Source organism: Anneissia japonica, unplaced genomic scaffold (assembly GCF_011630105.1).
Source record: "Anneissia japonica isolate Jap-2015-1 unplaced genomic scaffold, ASM1163010v1 scaffold1709_len327053_cov138, whole genome shotgun sequence".
Taxonomy (NCBI): domain Eukaryota; kingdom Metazoa; phylum Echinodermata; class Crinoidea; order Comatulida; family Comatulidae; genus Anneissia; species Anneissia japonica.
The window spans coordinates 87,747-111,524 of NW_022723599.1; the positions used below are offsets into that span (position 1 = coordinate 87,747).

At 33.2% G+C, this 23,778-nt stretch overlaps 1 protein-coding gene across 1 annotated transcript; it reads left to right on the forward strand.

Moving 5' to 3' along the window:
- The first annotated feature begins 3,404 nt into the window (after positions 1 to 3,404).
- On the forward strand, positions 3,405 to 17,198 carry LOC117112299. The gene is made up of 18 exons (XM_033255366.1): positions 3,405 to 3,432; positions 4,107 to 4,209; positions 4,821 to 4,986; positions 5,769 to 5,869; positions 5,962 to 6,317; positions 8,759 to 8,801; positions 9,283 to 9,425; positions 10,476 to 10,565; positions 10,698 to 10,886; positions 10,972 to 11,217; positions 11,444 to 11,641; positions 11,730 to 11,894; positions 12,370 to 12,663; positions 13,093 to 13,176; positions 13,695 to 13,908; positions 14,663 to 14,713; positions 14,893 to 15,225; positions 16,364 to 17,198. Exons 3-18 carry the CDS (start codon positions 4,844 to 4,846, stop codon positions 16,630 to 16,632), a joined length of 2,919 nt encoding a protein of 972 aa, XP_033111257.1. The 5' UTR covers positions 3,405 to 3,432; positions 4,107 to 4,209; positions 4,821 to 4,843; the 3' UTR covers positions 16,633 to 17,198.
- The last annotated feature ends 6,580 nt before the right edge of the window (positions 17,199 to 23,778 follow it).

The following is a 23,778-nucleotide window of genomic DNA, read 5'->3' on the forward strand; positions in this document are numbered from 1 at the left end:
ATTATTTAATGTAATTATTATGTGATTAAGTAGTGTTTATATGTGATATTTTGTGTATGTGTGATAGTTGAATGTGTTTTGTTATCATCGTATTTTGTTGTTTTCGTAGGGCGACTGGCCGTTATTATATCCGATTGTGTTCTTCAGCGCACCACGTGATGTCGTCGCTGAGATTTTGAAATCAGCGACGGCAGAAGCTGTCGACTACGTGCAGCGGGTGAGTAGAATCAAAGATACTAGAAATATTTCTAGTATCTTTGGTATAATTATGTATCATTACAATTACGACATCAACACACAAAATACAACAACACAGCATATATCCACAACATACCATACACCACTCTACATCAATTCTTACCTAACAACAACAATTTATTACACTTAAAACATATTTTAATCATTTATCCACAATATAAATATGATATTTTATTGTATTTTACGATCTCTTATACACAATATTGATCATTTATTGTTTAAATTTCCGCATCGTTAACGTGTAAAAATAACATTTCTTTACATTGCTTGGCTGAGTGGCAGCAGTTCATCATGCCATGGGCCAAAAAAAACTTGTCTGAAATTGCTGGAAATCAGGTTTACATAAAAAATTTTTGGATTGAATAGTTATACTTTTAATTAAATTTTCCATAAAAAATACAATACCTAATTTTTTGGTTTTTAAATGATGATTTTTAACATGTACAAAACATAGGGCGTCCATGTTGTGTGATACAGCAAAATAAATGTAAAAAAATTGGTTTATAGTTTGCTGAAAATCAGCTTTACATGAAAATTTCACAATCGTGTTTGATCTTGTTTTGATCTGTATTGAGCACTGAATTCAATAATTGCAATTTTAATTAGATACTCCATAAAATTTAATTACCTAAAAAATATTTTTTTAAAGTGATGATGTGTTGTATTCTCTGTTTTCATATTCCTTGTTCATTGTGTAGGGCTTTGATGAGTGTATTCTACATCACTTTGCAACACGCGGCTATGCACAGGAAATGAGAGAATCTCTGATGATTTCTGCACGCAATGTCAATTTGCAAGACAACGAGGTACGTATAGGAAACAACACATTATTCATTATAAACACTAAATGACAATTCACCATCTTCAAATTTATTAATCCATCATCACAAGCATTTATCACAATTTCATTATCATTGTTAATAGCCAAGACATAATAAATAACAATAAATAATTAAATGATAACAATTCAAAAAATACTAATTTACATTTTTCGTGAAATATTATAGGCCCTACTAGGCCTCATGTGGTTTTAGTTTTTAATACTGCGACAGGTTTTTTTGTGCAGCCAATTCGATGCCCAACTAAGCTAGGCTAGGCCCAGACACATTATTTTAAACTTTTACGTGTTATTTAGGTCACAGACCTTGGCACTTGATTAAGGCCTGTCTGACGGTGACACTTGTCTATAGAAGGCTGCTGTGAAATGCAAGGCCTGGCTGGTGGAGTCGAGCGGCCTATTATTATTATTGTCTTATGAATGATGTAAATTACTATTATTATAGGCATAGTAAATTCAGCCTCCTAAGCCTCCTATTAAGTCTATAGGCCTAGCCCTAAATGTTTGTTTAGCATTAAAATACAGCAGGTCAACGCTAGACTATCCTAGGCTAGGCCTACCATCTACTAGGCCAGGGTATATTAATCCATTTAATTTGCTAATTTTTCTAATGTTAAATGGTTCTATTTTATATCGTCTTTTTCGTATTGTTCTCCATGTTGTTGTATCCATGGAATTAGTGAAGATCAGCATTAATATTTTGTATTTAAATTTTACTGTTCAATTTTTAATTTTCCATGGTTAAAAAATATATATTATTATTATTTAATATTATTATTTAATATTACTATTATTATTATTATTATTATTATTATTATTATTATTATTATTATTTCTGATCCAACCTCCTCACTGAGTGGCCCTGGATATGACTATGAGACTTCACATAAATTTAATTACTTGCCCATCCAAACTTCTTTTGTTTTTCTACACACCCTACCCACCCTGGCACTGCCACGTCTCTCTGATGATTTCTGCTAGATTCAATTTAATTCAATTCAGTATTTAATTTCTTTCATATTGCCAGTGGGCCATCCACACAACATAATTACATGATAGAAATAAATCATGACAGAAAACAAGGGACAATGTAATATTGTCTACTAGAATGTCACTCCAATAATGCCTTATGACCAGCATACCCCACCCTACTGAAGTATACATCGCTGGTAGGGAAATTCCACAAAGGTCCTAATGACGTGCATACCCCACCAAATATGATTGCTTAAATTACTATTTTACATTATTTGTATCACAATTTCTCTTAATTGTGTTGATTTATACTCATTGAATGTTGATGTTAAATCACTTTTATTTCAATTCATATGAAATATATTCATACAAAAAATATTGCAATTTGCATAACATGATACAAAAGTAAAAAAAATTAAAGTAATTACTTAATAAAAAAATAATAAATACTTCTCCCGAGGTTACATCCTTAAAAGTGATGAACCGGGCGAGAGAGAATCAAGTAGAAAAAAATTACTTTTGTTTGTATTCCTACCCACTCATTCAGTTTAATTGTATTATTATTTTAGTTTAAAATTTAAGAATAAGTGTGGATTTCCTTTGAATGTTGATTAATATGATCATATGAGCTGTCATTTATTGATTCACTCTCTTTGTTTCCAATGTGTTACAGTTTAAAGAGACTCCACTTCACAAGCTGTTAGAAGCCAAACATAAATTCAGAGATCACCTTAATATTGCAAGACTTCTTTTGGATGCCGAGGCTGATGTAAATATAGAGAATAAGGTAAAATACTGTATACAAGATATATAGGGGAGTAAATAATGTCATTCAAATTTGTATGAATATGTATGGTCACCAAATTGTTGCTATTAAAGAAGAAATACAATATGTTTGTGTAAATTGTATTTTGGGGATATCCCTACAGTATAAACATAGTAATATTAATAAAATACTAATAATTTATATTAATACATAAATTTTGAGTGTTTTAATAATTTTATGATGATGATTCTTCCAATAATAATATTGTATCCGTTAATTGTTTTCAATGTTTATCAATAATTGAATTGCCTTTTACTCTCTGTCCATGTCTTTCATTTTATGCAGCAGGCAAAAAGAATTTATTTCATCACATGTTTGGTTAATGATAATAAAGCAATCTTGAATCTTAAATATTTTATTAAATGAAGGTATTGCAGTTCCATTGGTGATGTGGAAGATAAAAATAAGACCAATTCAATAAAAAATTTGCTTACAGCTTGAGCAGTGGCTGATGTAGGATTAAAGAATGGAGGATGGCTAGGTAGTGTATACAGGTTGTTCATGGAGGCCTCGACCCCAGAACTTTCCACATTCTGAGGTCTGTTAATGATGTTCGAAGTCTCATACAAATAAATAAAATAATTCTGGCTTTTCTGTTGACGGATAATATCAACAAGACCAGATTGAAATTATTTGATAATATGATGATAATGATTACATAAACAGCAGCACAGTATCAGTAGTGGAGCCTAATATGAGAGAAGAGAGTCCATGGCTGGGTGAATGAGGGTGGGAATGAGATGAGCTTAATTGTAGGTTATTTGGTAAAATGTAAACCACTCCACAAAGCATCTTGACTTTAGAAATGTTAACTTTGTTTCTATTACTTGGTATAAAGGGATTGCTCTAGTCTAGGCCCTGTCTCTTATACACATCTAGATGTGTATAAGAGACAGGAATTAGTGAAGTACAGCATTAATATTTTGTATTTAAATTTTACTGTTCAATTTTTAATTTTCCATGGTTAAAAAATATATATTATTATTATTTAATATTATTATTATTATTTAATATTAAGGGAATGGTCTTATAATCAATACTTATGATTGAATCTTTGCAAGATATAAAAGAAAATTGCACTGATATGTACATATAATATTTCTTTTATGATACTTCTTGTGATTATTTTTGCGTGATACTTTATATGAAGTATTTTTTAAAGTAGAATGATCGATATTGATTTGTTTTAAGTTTTATGTGTTATTTTTACAGACCAATCAGACGCCACGTGACCTCTATATACGGAATGAATGTGAGGAGTATGATTCTACAAATAGAGAAAAACACAAGGAAGAAGTCTTGCAACTTCTGCAAGGTGAGCAGTTTCTACAATTTAGTTATTCATGTTATTGTTGATTAGGTTGTTCAATGTAATTTTATTTCCTGCTTATATTAATTGGATAATAATTTACTATTATCCGCTGTAAACTATGTCTTGCAGTCAAGTTCATTGTACATCACAGATGTTTACTCCTTGTGGTCATCATCAATTCCATGTACCTCTTTGTTAGTTTATATCACCAAAGTTTTGTTGCACTGGAAAATTATGCTAATACCATTATTATCTTTCTTCCAAATGTTGTAATATTAATTTTAAAAAATATTGATGATGATGATGATGGTGGCTGTGGCTATGGTGATGATGACAGTGATGATGGGGATGATATTATTTTATGATAATATTAGTAAGCAAGTCATGTTTTCAAATTATTTCACAATATCTAATTATATTTTTTTCAATTTTAGTTATAAACAACTATTTGAAATTTTAGAATAATGAAGCATTTTCCATGTGATTGTGTTTTCTTTATTATTTTTTATTTTTTTTAAAGAATTTTATTTGTACTTAACCAACATATTTGAAAATTTCTCTATACTTTGTTGATAATTGATGAGCAACATTATCTTCTTGCCTATGTAAATTAGGGATTGCAGTCCCAGAAGTAATTATGGCTAGAGGAAAAGCAGCTCTGAAGGTTTTTAATGAGGAGTTGGAAGATGGAAAAATCACAGTAAACCACGCACGATTAATGGTGACTGGAAAGGAGGGCGTTGGAAAAACGTGTTTAGTAAACACTCTGCTTGAAAAACCGTAAGTTTCTGAAGTATCTGTCAATGTATTTTGGTATAAATGTTGCCATATTACTCTTCTTTTTTAATACTCTTAAATGTTAATTGTATTTTATGTTCTTTTTATATATATTACAATACATTATGATGGCCACAGAAGTGGGTTATTCTCTGGACCTGGATGAAAACAATTATTGTTTCAAAATGTACAAATGTTCATTAGTCATACCGCTACTCCTCCATGTAATCCACAGCCCAATCATCAATAAATCAATAAATTGCAAATATATATGAAATCTATAATTCATACGAAGATACTTGCGATTCCCTCCTCAAAATCCACCATTGCACTTATACTACAATATCCACTTTAACATAAAGGTAACGGTAAAGGTAGGAGAATAACCCATAACTTGCAGCGTCATTGTGCTGAATTGCAAATGGGCGTGGTCCGTGACTACCTAGCAGCCGTGAAGAGGCGCTTCTTGGTAGATACATGTTCACATCATTCCACAACAGGGGCTGAAATAAACCATAACATCAGGGTAACCCCCTACTCCTCCAAAAGATGCAATGGGTTCTTTAAAGTGCACACGAGCCAGATGTATACACTGGACCTCCATTTTAAGTCCTTATCCGAGAAGCTTCTCTTCTACCAAACGAGTCATAAACGAGTAGCGGCTGGAACCAGCGCCGATGTTAAAGCTGTAGCTAGCGGCGCCCCTGCCTTACCGCTCGACCATTCGACTCGACCCACATACACAATTTGTAATGCTAAATTGTGTTAGACTGTTATTTCCACAGATTTAATGAAGCAGAACCATCAACCGATGGAATTGTTTTGACTACTGCTTTCCAAACTACTGATGTTGGTTGTAAGTGGAAAGAAACTGAGGACATGGACGGTAAGACAAGAAACAATATAACTTTAAATCCTTTTGTTATGTGTTATGACTTGAGCTTTGATGAATTTCACTGTTATTTTAAATCTTTATTGAGTGTGAACGGATTAAGCTGATATATGATAATGAATTAGAAGGTAGAGTTGCTGAGAAATTAAAACTGAAAGGTAATCAAACAGAGGGAGTTGAATCGACACCTCAACCAGCACTAGAACCAGCACCTCAACCAGAACCTTCACCTCTACCAGCAGCAGAACCGGCACTTCAACCAGCACCAGAATCGGCACCTCAACCAGCACCTCTACCAGCACCAGAACCAGCACCTGAACCAGCACCTCTACCAGCACCAGCACACATGCCTAAAAAAACGAGAACCCAGAAATTAATTAGGCGTGTGTTCTCTTCATTCAGCAAAAAAAGGAGAAAAGGAAAATCATCTATCACACTAGAGGTAAGACAACATGAGTCTGTATGTGTTTTTCACACATTATGAAACAAACTTAACTATAAAATGTGCAACTAATTTATTTTCTTTTTTTTATTTCAACAATATTTTACGAGGGTGGTCCATCCAGTCGGAGCTGAACATTAGGGACGCTCAATACATAACACAAGTAACAAAGGAAATATAAATGATTAACAAAGGAAATATAAATGATTAACAAAGAAATTAAAATGATAAATAATAATAAAAACCAAGTAACAAAGAAAAAGAAATTATTACAATATATATACATATTATATGAATAAAATTTAAAATAAACTCAAATTGACTAAAAAAAAAAAAAAATTAAAAGAAGAATAATAATGGTAAAATAAAGAAAAGCAAAAAATAACAAAGTTAAAAATAAACAAAGTGAAAAAAAATACAAGTTTAAGGCCAGACTGAAGAAAAAAAGAGAGGGTGTGGGGGGGGGGGAGAGAGGCAGAGGGAAAAAATAACTAAACCATAGAAAGAGAGAGATACCTTTTGAGGTTAGATTTAAAGGATGAGATGCTTGTAAAATTTCTGATTTTTAAAAGGAGTGAGTTAAAAGCGAGGGGGCATTGAAGCTGAAACAAAGTTTAAACAATTCTAAGCAGGGCCTAGGAATAAGGAGATCACCTAAACAAGAACTGCTTACGAAAATACAAACTAACAACAGAAGAATAGAAAAACTGAAAACAAAAAAACCAAAGGTACATCCAAATATACTATACTGTAAACTTATCAAAATTATGTTGAAATTATCCTGTTAAAAATTGGAAGAGTGGTGGTACTATTTTTAAATTTACGGTATACAACTCCACTCCTTAATCCTCATAATGATACTTGGTTTATATGTATTAGTTTTATGTAAATGATTATTACATATTAAATATGAAAGTGATTACTTTAGCTATTGTCAATCCTTGGCAAACGTGCCTAAATGAATATCATAACATGACCTGTATCATATTTTATATCTTACTCAGTAGCATAAATCAATTTAAGTAGCTTAAATCTTAACTTAAATAGGTAAAGTATGGTATGTAAATAGGGTGACACAACATTGAATAGACATTGCACCTATGAGATGGCCAGATATAATTTTCAAATGATGGCTAAATAAAATAATAATAATAATAATAATAATAATAATAATAATAATAATAATAATAATAATAATAATAATAATAATAATAATAATCCCTTCAATGATGATTAATATTAACACAGTTAATTTATTTATTTATATTTATTTGTTTTTGTCTTGTTTTTTATGTATTTATTTTTTTTTTTAACATTAGGGTCATGGTGAGACAAGTTTCACTTCTAATCTTGATCCCATTGATGGTCACTATTATTTATTTTATTTTAGTTGTGTTTACTTACAGTATGTATAATTTATGTATCTGTATGTTGACCACTATGAATGAATTTACTTTTGAACTTGAACAGTAGTGCCATTCACATAGAACTTTGAGCAAGTTGGTGAACAAGTTGAATCTTGTGCTAAATTTGAATTTGAACCATTCAAATTTAGCAAGATATCAGTTATTAACTCACTACTGGACATCAAATAGAGACTCTAAATTCAGATATAAGCAAATTGACAACAACGCTAATTAAAAAAATGTAATTAGGTCACAAATAAATCAATCTGGTTGACGCTGTTTGACAACTTTTAGCGTGTATTTTCCATTATTGTGTATTTTCACAATTTATTTTTGAGTACAGAAAGTTGTAGCTGCTGTTGTCCAACAATAACTATCAGTATAAAAATGTTTTCATCCAGTTGTTCATTTGCAGCATTCATTTGTAATAAAACTTCCTGGACAGAATAATTAAAGAACCATGACTTATTATGCAGGACACTAGCGCTACAATCACTATCTTGGTTCAATTAAAAAGGAAGTTAGGCAAATCATCAATAAAAGTCAAATTTATTCTATATGAACTCTTGTAACAGTGTCACACAAAATTATGATAGGACATCCTTAAAAAATAGAACAATATCAAAACATTTAGGGTATGAAAAAGTGTCAAAAACACTGAGTAAACAGAAACCAGACTCATTTTCCACAATTCTATTCAAATACCTGTTTGGATATGTCTCACGGAGCACACTTTGGTAATGAAGTAAAATTTATTGATTAAATATACTAATTGTCTATTGAACGTAATAGTAAATTATTTTATCATCATTTAATCATTTCATGATGAAGCTAACTTGCTCTAGTTTTATGTAAATGCAGTAGTTAATCAGGTAAATGTTTGTAACCTCCCTGTTACCTATACTTGGATTGTTTTATGTGTTTAGTTCACTTGATCTTGAGAATGTGTCCATGATGGAGCTGAAATGTCAATCCTTTATATTTTTGTATTCAACAATGTGTTATTAATTGTTTTATTTATATTTTTATACACAGTATGATGTGATGTCAGGACCAATAAAAACAGAACTCAAAGAAGGTTGTTATCATTTAATCAATATTTAAAAAAAATAATATTTATATTTTTTTCATATGTTAACAGTGCTCTTTTTCGGTACACTCTCCCTTCCCCTGACAGTGTACAGAAAAATGTTGATTCTTGCGAAACCATTGTATTCATTTTGTGTAGCAAACTGAAGTAATATGCTTGAATGCATACAAATATTTTTATGAACCTGGTTGCATTATAATTGGTCATAAAATCAATTATTTTTAGTATTGCAGGTAATTTCGAACAACAGTTTTGTGCATATATAAAAGTGTACATAATTTAATACCACCCCTTCTCCTTACTGTATGTTCACTTGTTGAAATTTTGATAATTGTGAATGACCCCTACGATCAACATGGATAAACTTATTGTCTGACTATTATTTTCAATACTGTGATCATTACTTCCAAATTATTATCCTAATTATATTGTTACCACCCTTTGCTAATATTTGAATTTATTTAATCAGTATCAAGCCAAGCACTTCCATCTGAAATTCAGGAAAGACTTGTTGATAGAATTACTGGAAAGACCTCACAGGCCATTGATAACAAAGATATGACTTACATCTGGGACTTTGCTGGCCAGCAGCTGTACTACATCACACATCGAGTAAGTACTTTAAGAATATTTATTATCAATGTTATGTAATGACACATGAGTTCAGGGACTGACTTTCACAGATTTATGATTATGGCACCTCTAGATTGCTGGAAATGGCCCTCTCAGACTTAAATTTGAATATAATTTTCTGCCACTGATCTGGTTAATGAGCTTTCTTAACACATTTACTTATATTTTGCTGGACATAGTGATACACATTGACACTGACTTCAATGATAATATTGATAACAAAGCAATGAAAACATGCACAATTATGAGTTTGTGGAAATGAGTTAATTTCCAGGAGATTCCTGGGTTCTTGCCGGAGTGTGGGAGGCCGTTCTGATTTCCGGGAGACTCCCACTAGTTCCGGGAGTCTTGGAAACCCTCCTACAACACTGCTGCATTCCAACTTCGACAAAGTGGCATATGAACATGTGATTTCTAAAAAGGTACAAAATGTCATTGAAAGATAAATTTAGATCATCATGAATATAGAAAAGTAGTTCTAGATATTTCACCGTACATTCTCACGTGTAAGACAAGGCTTCAAAAAGCAAATTAACATCGAAAAACAGAGGGTCGTCTTATATGCACGACATACAAAGTAATAGATTTTTGAAATCATGTTTGTCTTACTGTATGTGAGGATCATCCACAACATGCCAATTCACTACTGCAGTGAACCTAATAAATGTTAGCATGAATGAACGTAATTTGATTAACATTTAAAAGCCCATAAAATTGTATTATTTTGAAAATTAGCCTAAATTTTGTCTCCGTTTGTAGTCAGCAGATGCAGAATAAAGACCATAAAGGGCAGATAAAAAATTATGGATTCCAACATTGAAACAGGGGGTCGTCTTATCCGCCCAAAATACAGAAAATCGTTGATACAGCTACTCAAACTTGTGGTTGTTTTATACGCGGGTTGCCTTATAGGCCTCAATGATAAAATTGGTAAACTGAATCGTTAAATTTAATAATTAAAAGATAATCTAGATCATCAATAAATGTGTTATGTGTTAACTTTTTACCAATTTTCACATTATATTTTAGATATTCTTAACAAGCGAAGCAGTGTATGTGATTTTGTTCAATTTGCTGGAAAGTATGTACGACAAAGGGAAGAAAAGAATCTATAAGGGGGTAAGTCTACCAATTCTTATCATTTTACTAATGAAATATTTACAAAACAGATTTCATGTAAATTTTATGACATGTTGAATTCTGTATGTCATCATGCTTGATAAATATCATGTCATTTTCTTTTCTGTTCAGGACAAAAATGTGATGACATACGATATGACAAATATACAGATCATCAAATACTGGATGAGGTTGATATTTACGTACGCTGTCCCAGTTGAGTCCCAACAGCAGCAGCTACAAGCCAAGCAACCTCAAATTGCAGTAGTTGGTACCCACTGTGAGAGCCTACCTGGGACCGATAAAGACAAGAACAAGAAGGTAAAATGTAATCTGAACTTAATGACATAATTAATTAATTATTAACAATTTGAACAATGTGTAATGCTTGTATATAATTATTCAGATTGAAGAACAGTTTGCAGTAATATTTGAAGAAATCAAAGGCACTCCGTATGAATGTCACGTGGTGAGGAAAATGTATGCCATCGACAACAAGTTTCCAACGCAAAGCAAAATGCTGACAACACTTAAACAAGATGTTGGTGAATTTCTGAAAGCAATGCCCAAAACCATCCCACTGAAATGGCTTGAATTCCAGCATATTTTGCAGGAGAATGGTAGGACAGAAGTGCGAATGAGTTATTCTAAGGTATATAATCATTGCCTAAAATGTTTATAAACATTAGAAAGAATTCTTTAATACTTAACCTCAACTTCTTCCATGTCCCCCCTATAAAAGACACTCCATTTAGTATCCATCCAAGAAAAATGCAATTTCCCCAAACTTAGTTTTTTAATGGTTGACAATAGTGTTTTGTTTGCACTTCCACATTTTATTTTTATTAATATTACACTTTTTGAATTTAAATGTTAAGGTCTGTGAAGTCGCCACTAGCTGTGGAATTTCCGTGAAGAATCTGATCCACACCCTCAACTACCTACATGATCTTGGAATCATTTTGTACTTTGAGAACAACAAACTACTGAAGGACACAGTGATAACAAACCCACGGAAGCTGATTGACATCTTCAGGAAAATCATAACAGTGGTGGATCCTGATGACATTGATAAGGTGAGTTAAGTAGAAATTCCCTGCCAGATGTCATTCCCTGCCAGACACCACAGAGTGATAAGAGGTTTAAAATTATCATTATTTTCAGTGGGCTTCAATGATCAAGCTGTGGAATAAACTTGATAATGAAGGTATACTGGAGGAAGAGTTAGTCAGACATCTTTGGAGAGATGAGATTAGCAAAGATGAATCTAGCATTGAGGTCTACTTGGAGTTGATGAAGCAGTTTGGACTGCTCTGCGAGCAGATCAAGGTATTGCTTTTTTTACCCATTTTTTCGCAAATACTTTGAGAGTTTACAGAATTACTGGCGATCCAGGTAGTTAATATTTAATTGACCTGCACAGAGCAATTAATCCTAATAGGACTTTATTTACAAAAAAATAAATATTAGTGTAAGTGCATAGTGATGACTAGATTTCAACTTTTAATTGTAAAAAGAAATGCAGGAAATTATTTTTTTAAAAAAAGACCATTTTAAATTATTTTATATTTATATTTTATTTGTTATCTCCGGATCTATCTATTTATCCTAGGGAAGCCATTCAAAGACCAAATTAAAGCTTATAATGTGGTCTACCAAAATATAATATAAACTCATTTTTTGATTTTCTAACAATGATACTCGTTTTGTAGTGAGACCTCACATTTGATCTAAAAAGCTGGTAAAATGTCTTCATACTTATTTTTCTACCTTTAAATGGAATTCATTTCTTTGTTTCCTCAAGCATCAGGCAAGCAAATATCGCTCGTTTTTCGTACCCTGTCGATTGAAACGTAGCAAGGACAATGTGTCTATTGAACCGGACACAGCTCAGATGGTATCTATCTACGTGGCCTCCGAGGATTTCATCCCTGATAGTGTCTTCCATCCTCTAGTTGTGAGCTTGATTGGAATGGTACAAGACATGGGCTACACAGCCATGCTGGAATTATTTAGCAACTATGCAGACATCAGCCTAGGACTTGAACACACTCTCAGCTTAGGACCAGTAGTCATTAATAACAAGCCCTCATTGAAGGTAAGACGTTCAGTGATGTCATTTAGTTACTAATTATTTGAGTGATTGGTAATGAAATTAAGTAGTGTTTTTCTATGAGTTATTTAGATGTTGCAAAATTTTTGTTTGTTAGAGTGTTAAGGAGTGTATTTTACAGCAGCAGATCCTGGTGGCCGTCACTAAGCCACTCACAACCACCCCCCCCCCCCCCCCCCCCCCCCCCACCCCCCCCCCAGCCCCCCACAAAAAGAAAATATTAAATACAATTGTAACAAGAAAAAGAGAAAAAAGGTGGAGCATGGTACTCTAAAATAGCAATTTTGTAGAAGTTTCTAGACAAAAATCTCAAACCCCCTTCACTGCTTGTTACTTTGCATTTCGCATTACGCCTACCTAGATTCGGGGCATACACTATTGAATTGTTGGTTGATTTTAATGTTTGTATTTCAGCTGGAAATATCACGAACGCCTATCATTCACGAGGACAATACCAAGACATCAACAGGTGAACCCAGTCCTAGAATCTGTATGCAGGTAATCTAGTTTGATAAATGATATCTTGCAATTGAAATAACAACTGTAAAATTACACAAATCAGTGGTGATGTTCTTTATTAGTGATATTACTTGGAGAATCGTAGGCATTAGTAGAGTTTTCCAGGCAATGGTAATAGATGTGTATTTATATAGTGCATATTTGATACAGTTTCTATGCATTGAAAGTGTTCCCCTCCCCAATTTTGCCTCTAGATTTTAAAATGTTAGTACATACAATGTTAAGTATTGAAATAAGACACACTAGAAAACAAAATCTTTCCACTCCCCCTTTCCCCTGTTCAAAAAATTCTGGATCTACTCCTTTTTATTGCCTGTTAAATTGTTGTATTTTATCATTGAGCATATCAAGTCAATTAAATCATAAAATCTAACAAAACAAATTGTGAAACCAGTGTTTTTTATGATTTTTTCCTTTCAATAAATATATTTTTTCTTAATATATTTTGTAATATTTTCAATGTAATTTTCAAATTATTTAAAAAATCCTCATTCAAGGTGTTAGAGTTTCTGAAGAAAGAGATGGAAGTGCTGACATCTGGAATGAAGCACACACGTTATAAGTTCCGTGTGCTGTGCTGGACAGGTTTGCGAGAAATGCACTTCCACGATTTGGAAGAGTGCCTTGAAAATGTCTATATCCGATGCTCTAAGAAATTAGTAACCACTGCCAAACTACAGAGGATGTTCAAGAATAAGCAACTAGTGACAGGTAAATAACATAAACTAAAGGAAAACTAGCAATACCAGATAGCAGTTTACTGTACCTCATGAAAATGTTAATTAGGTATAAATACAGGCAACATTTCATTGGCCAATTCCACTTGGTATTAATCTCAGAATTTAATTACTCTATATCAAATCTGTATATATATATATATGTTATTCAATTTTAACTTGTCTATTTTGTTTGATTTCCCTGACTGCTATACTAGTATTATGTTTTTTTTTTTATTTTACAATAGATTTTTTTTTAAATTTAGAAATTGCTCCTTGGAAATCAATGTTTAATATTGAAAGCTTTATCCAGTAATAAAGGGATAGAAATGGTCAGAGGGCCAAACTAAATTTTTGATTGACAACATTCATGCACTGCTTTTACAACCCTTTATGTTTAGTTTTGATTTTATTTGATTTATTTCATATCAAAAGCTATTGTAAAGCAAACAGAGAGGCAAAATTCAAAAATTATCCCAGAAATTATAACGTGCTTGATACCAACAAAAATTTTTCCAACTGAAGATGGTTTGCTGCATACTGCTTTTTCAAATTTTTTTATTTTTTTTTCGAGGTGGCAATAAAACTGTTGTTGGGCTGCAGATGGCCTATGCCCACTTCTGATTTAGTATAAATTCACCATTACAACTTTATGTGAGCTGATTTTGTCCTGGTCAATGTAATGTGATAGACAGCAGTCAATTTTAGTCATTTGATTCTGTATTAAATTGTTTTTAATTCATTTGTAGATTCTTCAATGCCAGCAGCAGGTTCCAGCGATTCTGAAACAGCGCCACCAGGTTAGTGTTTCAGAGGTTATTACTATTTTGTGTCTCATAAATTATTTTTTTTAAGACAGCTATATGACTATTAGGTATTATTATAATTATTAATTTAATATATTATATTATTTTGGTTACAGTAATGTTATTATTCCAATTATTTTATTGTGCTAGACTAACTTTAATTTTCACTTCAGATGAACGTCTTGGTTATCTTGAAGACAAGCACCTGCTTCGTATCGCAGAGGGCATGGGAATGGAGTGGAAACAACTGGGCGTCAGACTGGGTCTCAGTTGGAACAGGATCCAACAAATATGGAGTGATAAGAGACGATTGCCAGAGAGCATAATGGATATGCTGACAGAATGGAGGAAACAACAAAACTACGAGAAAAATCAAGTTGAGATTATGTGCAGAGCTTTGAAGGAACAAGGACTCACAGAGCTTGCCAACAAAATCTTTGGCTCTCAATTGTCAGAGGTTAAAGAAGCCAATGCAATTGCAGGTGAAGATACGAGAGAATACGATGGTTAGTAATGCATTATTCATGATAAAATATTCATTTGATTAATTTAATCTTAAAAACATCATTTTAATATTATTCTTTATTGTGTAGTTTGTTTAGTTTCACAAAAATGCATATTGTTAAATCATATCAGAGTGCGGAAAATGACAAAAAACAACCATTTTAATGGCTTAATATATTATTAGCTTTTAATTGAAAATTAAATTGAAAAAAACATTTTCTGGCCAGGTAATTATAATAATAATGGTAATACCCAAATATTTATAAGGCACCAATTTCAAATTGAATGATCAAAGGCACAAGCGTTTTTATACAAAATGGCAAACCAGCACAAAGGGCAACATTCTCTGCTCCCTGGGGAATATCCCTAGTCATTTGCTGCCTACTTTAGCACACAAAACTAGTACATTCAATGCCTCAACATCCTACCAGTTTGTACTGTAGATACAAAATTTCAGAAACAGATTGTGAAAGCCGCATTAGAGATGCTTTTCCGATGGAGAAACAGAGAGAAACATAAATCAACTCACAACATTGAAGGCAGCATAGATTGAAAATTATAACAAGATCGCTGCATACTACCAACATACATAAAGAACTTGAAACAACTTTAATCAACAAATTAGTAGTAAAGGTGCCTTGGGCTAAGCAGAGATTGTGGCATGAACAATATGATATTGTGAAAGTAATAGAGAAATATTTACCAAATACCAGATCATTACTATTGTGTAAATTAACTGTATCCGCATGTTCCATTTGTTTTCTTGACACGACAAACAACAACTTGGTTCTACCAACCGAAACCTGGGCAAGGAGTGACTCATCCAGCACCAATGTTAAGGCTTTAATTAGCAAAGCCCCTGATTTACCACTCAGTCACTCAACTTGACCATTATTATTTAAAAATATATTTTTTAATGTAATTTTTAGAATGTTCATATTGGAACAAAAGATTGATATTATGATACATCCACAATATCACTTTTAAGTGCTTCTGTCATCTTTTTGCTGTAGACGTTGGTGGCACTGTTTCGATGTACGCCCGATAAAATGATGTATACATTTTACCAATGTCTGTCATGGCAAGACTGAAGTCTACAATGTTAGTGTTTTAATATTGATGTCTTTGCTTTTCCTTCAGGATTCTTGGCAGACATTGATATGCAATTTATTGCCAAGGAGCTTGGCAAGAACTGGAAATCCTTTGGAAGCATCATTGGTCTGATGGAACCTGAAATAGAAAGAATTGAACTGGACTTTTCACCACCAACTGTGGATGCAAGTCTGGAAATGCTAGTCAAGTGGCGAGAAAGGCAAAAAGCTGGAGTTAACCACCTTGGAAAGATGTGTGATGCATTGGAAGAACTTGGAAAGGCAGCTGTTGCTGAAGCACTCCAGAAATACTACTAGGGAACTTAATTATAATGCAAGAAGAACATTTGTAGATACACATTGGTACCAACAATTTCAAAAGACGGTTACACAGTGGTTAGGCCAGGGGCTAGCTGTTCCCCCGCTCCCTTTAGGAAGAGCAAAACCTCAACCACTGCCATTATGACTAGCGGCGTAACAAAGGGATCGGAGGCTGCTGGGTAGGGGCCCTTTAGGAGCCCACAAGCTAGGGGCGGGGGGAAGTGAAGAGCGTTCTTAGTTAGCGTTCTATGACATATTTTAATGCCTGTTTACACATTCAAATTCTAAGTTTATATATCGTGATTTGACACATAAAGCATACTTAATTTAAACTAATAATCACTAATAAACATATCTGTATCTCCACAGACTTTGGCTTGAAAAAGGGCTTTGGTTATTCATTTGTTAAAAAAAATATATTGGAATTTGCTGGGGGCCCTTGAAGCTCCGGGGCCCCTGGCTTTAGCCAGTGAGAGCTCATAGCCGTTACGCCACTGATTATGACACTCAATAAAGTAAATGCCACAGTGCACGTATCCTAGGGCAATAATATGGTATTAAGAAAATACATGAAGTTATTCTTTAACCATAGAATCAAATTTTTGGGACATTAAATTTGCTTTATAAATTATACAATATATTTTGTTTATAATATAATAATATAATGGAATTATACAAATTAGTAAACACTTTCTCATTTAATATTTGTAAATTATTGTATATTTTGTAAGCTTGAAAATTTATATAACCTAATCTTGATACTTAAATGCCGAAATTTATATATTTTATATATATTTTTATATATATTTTTATTATTTTAGAATGTCGTTTCTTTTTAAGAATTATACCTTGACCGACTGTACATTCAGCGGGATAAAGAAGGTGGACAGTGCTACTTCTCATGGTTCCTGTATATTTAAAATAGCACTGCCCAAATCATTCCAGTAGGATGCAGTTTTTTCACACTATATAACAACACTTTTTCAAAACTACAGCTCAACTGAATACATTTTACTGTAGTTCCTGTTCAAGTCACAAATTTCACTATGAAATCACAAAAAAAAACTTCATTTTGACTATCCTGGCTACGGCCTGGAATGGTCACATTCTCATGTTCCGTAAATTAAATTAGAATAAAATAGGCATCTCTCAATTGTGCTTCATAATGGTTTTGTAATGGACATTATTCCTCTATTTCTTTTTCTATTTCTTTATTTGCAAATCACGTGTAATTATGTTTTATTTTTGCAAAATGCAAGTTTTTAAATAAAATAAATAAATTGATTAATGAATGAATGAATGATTATTATTGTGCTTTGGCGTTCGTTTGTGAACAGTGTTGCTAGCCAGTCTGTAGATATAAGGGGCCTCGCCTCACTCCAATTCCTCACAATTATGGAGCCCAAATTTAGGCTTTCTTCACGACCCCATCAGATCCCTCGTCAGCTTCCCACCCACGTCAATACTCCTAGATACGTCACTTTAGCACGGAGAACTAGTTTAAGATACAAGAATGATAGCCAGTGATGATGTTGACAATTACGATGATAATGATGGTGATTATGGAGTGGCGGCTTTTATTTAACGATCATTTAAGAATAAAAACTGCATTTTAAAAAAAAACCAGGAAAAATTTACATAAAAAATAAAATAATTCAAACAGACAAAAGGAAACATCAAAAGGGTAAAAAGAAATTAATTCACAAAACAAAGAGAAAAACAAAGGCACGATTTTAATCACTATGGTTACAATATCACCTAGTAACCATCGGGTGGTACAAGATAACGTCATTTTCTAATTCATTGTTAAGTATGTGAAACCAAAACAGTTTTTAAGCCGCATTCTGTTTGAGGAATGAAGCATTCCATTCATTTTAATTCTGTGTCGTTGGTTTTATTACTGAAAGAGTTCACATAAGTTCACGTAGATGTGATTTAGATGGGGTTTTGCCCCGAATTTGCTTGTAATTTGAAATGCACGCATTAACACCTTCTTCATGAGGGATATTAGTATATAATGACGAAACATCAAGTGTAGCCAGAACAGTATTATTTTATTAATTTATCATGATAAGTATCAATATCAATAACATCAATTGTTATCGAATGTGATTTAACATGCAGGTGGGTATGATTCGTCTTTCAGAATTAAAACCGGGGGGCCCCCCTTCGTCAGTCGCCCTCTCCTGTTCCTGTTGGTTTCGAGGTTGGCGAGGCCTCGTTGCGACTCCTAATAGACTCAGCTAGGGCTGTCTCTTATACACATCTTTTAATATATATAGTGAGACTGATCACAAGTGACAGAAAACAAGGGTTGACGTATTTCAGGAACATAATAATATATTTTTTTTCGTCCCTGCAACCTTCTTCAGTGTGAACTGAACATACAACCACTCGGAAATACGCGAGTGACACTAATTTGAAAAACTAATAAAAAAAGATGACACAGCAAAGCAATTTTTGCAGTGACAGTTGTCGAAAAGTAATAAACAATTTATAGTTCCATGCCAAGTGGTTTTTAAATACTTAGGCATGATTTTTGGAGGGACAACTGGGAGCGTCCCCCTCCCTTGTGCAGCCCTAAATCTGGAATGGTCTGTAGAATTAAAGTGTTCACTTACAGGGAAAACCCTTTAGTTTATCCCTGACAGATTTCTTGTGATTATTGCTTCTTAAACGGAGTTTACAACCCGCGTTTCACCTACGTGGATACCTTTTTGCATATGGCGCAATATATTATATAAACAACATTGCAGGCATGGCAGTGAAGTGGTGGAGGATGGACGATGATGTTAGTACCAGGCCCCCGCCCCACCCCCCCCCCAAAAGCTGGCGTCCCCGCTGGCGCCGCCACTGCCTTCCTCCTCTTATTTATTACAGTTTCAGTACATTGCAGTGTAGGCTTAACGATTGTATTTATGAAATATCCTAAATGGATAAACAGTATCTAATACAATTAAGAAAATAGTTGTTTAAATGAAATAAATAATACTAATAAATTAATAATACAAATTATTATAGTTACCCCTTGTAGTTAGAATTTTAGTTTCTTAATCGTTTTAGGGTATAAAACACAACATAACATGTAAAATGTCTCTTTAATGGATTTAGAATTGTGTTTCTAGTTTAAGATTTGCTTCATTTGTTTTGGTTTTTTTTTCTTTACTGTATTTTTGATGCACCACACGGAAATACGCGAGTGACACTAATTTGAAAAACTAATAAAAAAGATGACACAGCAATGCAATTTTCGCAGTAACAGTTGTCGAAAAGTAATGAACAATTTATTAGTTCCCTGCCTTTGTAGATGTCAATTATATCAACATCGCCCTCTATAAATGCCAATATATAGTACTTTAATAAGTTAAGTACAAAATCTTTTTTTTTCCAGGGTTTGCTGTGTAATTAAGTAATATAAAGGAGGTATATATACATTTGATGTCAATTTTGTATTAATTGGAAGTCAATAAATGATTTCACTTACGTTCTTACCGCTTTCGTTTGTTAATATAAAGTAAAAGGCATAGGCAGGCTAACAACAAAACTAACTTTACAGTAATTAAAACATCAATATATTTTTAATATGGGCCTTTAGATTGTCAAACAAAATGATTAACTGTTGCTACATTTTAATATCATTGTTTGTGTTAATAAGGAGTATATTATTGTTGTGAATATTTTCTTGAAAATCAAAACGATACTTTAATTAGGTAATTTGGTAGTATCGTGAATTCAATGGGATTTACTTTCAACAGTTGGCTGTGTTAAGTGAAGCGTAACCAGCGCTTCATCGATTTTTGCCATTCAGTTTCGGTGGCTACACGTGCGGCAACAGCAGCTGATAAGAGTGTGCTGGATACCTGACGATGACTCTAGAAAGTTGAATTTCTCTAGTCTTAAAATGGCAAGAAAATGCATATAGTTGTCAGTGCTACATTTTTGATAATAATAATTTATTAGGAACTACACTTTATAATCAGTGGCTCACTTCTCAATAGAAGGTGCGTCAAAAACAATACAGTGTACAGTAAAGTTCACAAAAAAGACTTATGCTAAGAAAAAGACAATTCAGATTAACATAAAGTAAATCAAAAGTCATATAAATAATACAGGACTAAAGTCAAAAACGTTCATTTTCTTTTTTGATTTCATTTCTCTTTTTCCATGCTCTTCTAGCACACTTTTTACAAAACATGTCAAATTTTTCTTCAATTTCTTTTGGAAGATTTAGTGAAAAAGAGCCAAGAACATACGTCTTCTAATCAGTTGTTGAAGTTATAAATTGGTTCGCAACAGGCCTAGGGGGCCTATTTGTATTTATTATTTCATGTTCAAGCTTTGCTAGTCCTTCCAATCTGATGTTATGGAGGAAAGGACATGAAAAAAGAAAATGTCTAATTGAATCAGAGCTACAAATAGAACAAATGCCATCATTATTATTGTACCAACTTGAGATTCGTCTTTGTAGAGGTAAGGTATTGGAGCATAATCTAAATTTTATGCAAGCACCCTCAGTTTCAAGTAAATATTTTTCTAGGCAAGGGCTTTCGTTAATAATTGAGTAATCTGAAAGGGAAGATTTTTGTTCAAGATTACTTATCAGTACAAACGTGTTCTTTACGTTTAGGCCCTATTCAAAATTAAGTTGGTCCCATTTCCGATGGGATAGGCTAATCAATGATATCACATATTAATTTAAATAAATTTTCTGTTTCACATTTTGAGAAAACATTGGAAACACATTTAAGAGATTTAAAACGGAAATTATCAAAGTTACTATCCACGTGTAGTAAAGCCTTAAGTAAAAGTTTTGGCCACCGATGTGATTCCATATGTATTGCGATGAAAATATTTTATGCGCGAAATACCGGCTGCCAATATTAGCAGCCACCAAGTTCACTATACATAATTGCCATAATTTATAGATGGGAGACCAATTCATTGTTCTCCATAAAATAGGCCTATCCCCATAAATATCCTATTAAAATTATTGCAGTTATCAATCAATGAATTAATATGGGCCTAAGCCATATAGGCTATTGCACTTTCTGGAATTGTAACATTATCATTTACTTTCTGGATATATTAACTCCAAGATATTTGTACGTCTCCACTATAACAATGAAACAATAACTTCCATTGTTTTACTTTATCAATTCTTTTTCCAAAAATTATAATATTAGATTTGTCTAAATTAAAATTTAATTCCATGTTTTAGCAAATAATGTTGCAAGATTGAGCATCTTTGTCATTTCATGCTCATCATTTGCTAATAAGACAACATCATCAGCCCAGAATAATCCCCCTACCCACGTGTCATTCACTCTGATACCAAGATCATTTGAAACAAGAATCTTTTAAAATTCATTCATAAAAATGTTAAACAATATTGGGGACAAGACGCAGCCTTCCTTTACATTTACTCCCTGTTTAATCTCAAAGAATTCTGTGTCTGTATATCCGAGTCTAACTATACCATTACCTCTGCATAAAGTTTATCAACCATTCTCCAATCTTTCCCCTACGGAAGCCATGACAACATAACATTTTTACTATGTCGACTTGGCAAGATACATATCGCCAATGCGACATATAATTTTTACTATGTCGACTTGGCAAGACAATCTAAATCGCCATGACAACATATAATTTTTAATATGTCGGCTTGGCAAGATAATATATATCACCACGACAACATATATATAATTTTTATTATGTCGACTTGGCAAGATAATATATATCGCCATGACAACATATAATTTTACTATGTCAACTTGGCAAGACAATCTATATCGCCATGACAACATACTTTTACTATATAATGTTGACTTGGCAAGATAATGTATCTCACCATGGCAACTTTTAAAAGTTGATAAGTCGACATGGAAGGAAAACTTATCAGTGCCTGCGTCGACATGTATTTTATGTCGACTTGACAAGATAATTAATCTTGACAAGTCGTCAAGTAGATGGCACTTAGGCGCTTCCGTAATAAACAACCAACACAACACCGCCATCAAGTAAATATGTTTGCACAATACTATGCATTTAGCTACTGTATTTCCAGCTTTGTTTTTCGGCAGTGCAGGTAATCTTTTTGCAGAAATTATCGTAGCGCGATGATGAATAATCAAATATATATTCGTGAGTAAACATTTCTTATATTATATTTTTATTTATTTTATCCATCTCTGTCAAATACCAACTGAAAAAGTCAACCCTTGCTGCTTGTAGCCGAGGCCTCAAGTTCCAGACAGGGGCGCCAAAGTCGGTTCTGCCGGGCACAAGTTCGGCCGCGAGATATTCAATGCCCAAATAAGGGTTATTGTATGGAACGCCGAGTAGTGTAATCAATGCGTGAATTAGATATCACAGTGCATGGCCAGCTCAGACAGCATTTTACAATGCAGCACGACGCGATTTGATGTAGCGTCGGGTCTGTGTGAATAAGCAGGTTTCGATTTGGACGACGCAGCATTCTACGACGGGCAGTGGAGCGTAAAAGCGTACTGCGCATGCGAATGCATGGGAAAGTAGTTCGTTTTGTGGATTTGACAACAGGCTTTAAAGCCCCATCCATTCCCGGCAAAATTTCACTAAAAACTGCATTACTCCAATTATTATAAATCATGGAAAAATATTGGCATGAATTTTAGTTTTACGCAAAAGAATTAAAAAAATGAGAAATACAGACTATTTCTCATAAAATTTTTCTTGACGAATTCATCGTTACTAGGCAAATTCAGAGGTTGTAGATCGCATCCACTGGGAATACTCTCGCTTTTATGTATACTTTATACAGTCAATAAAGTGCGCCCTCTCTAATGAGATTAGTTTTTGTACTTCGCATCTCGCACAATGCGGTCGTTCGGTTAGGCTGAGATATGTTTGTTTAAGTGTAAAAATCTCAGTCAGAATTAGTTTTTTAACAAATTTGAAATAATTCCTATGAAATATTATATTTCACAAGTGTCAATACTAGCAACGGAAAATATCATGTCGGCCGTTTTTATGTATGATAACAGAACCTAAATCGAGGTAAGGCTAGGCCTAGCCTAGCAGCGTTGGATAGGAATGTTTTCGGCGCCTACGATATTTCTTCTCACGACCTATCGCAAAATCAAACATGAAAAATTCATCCGC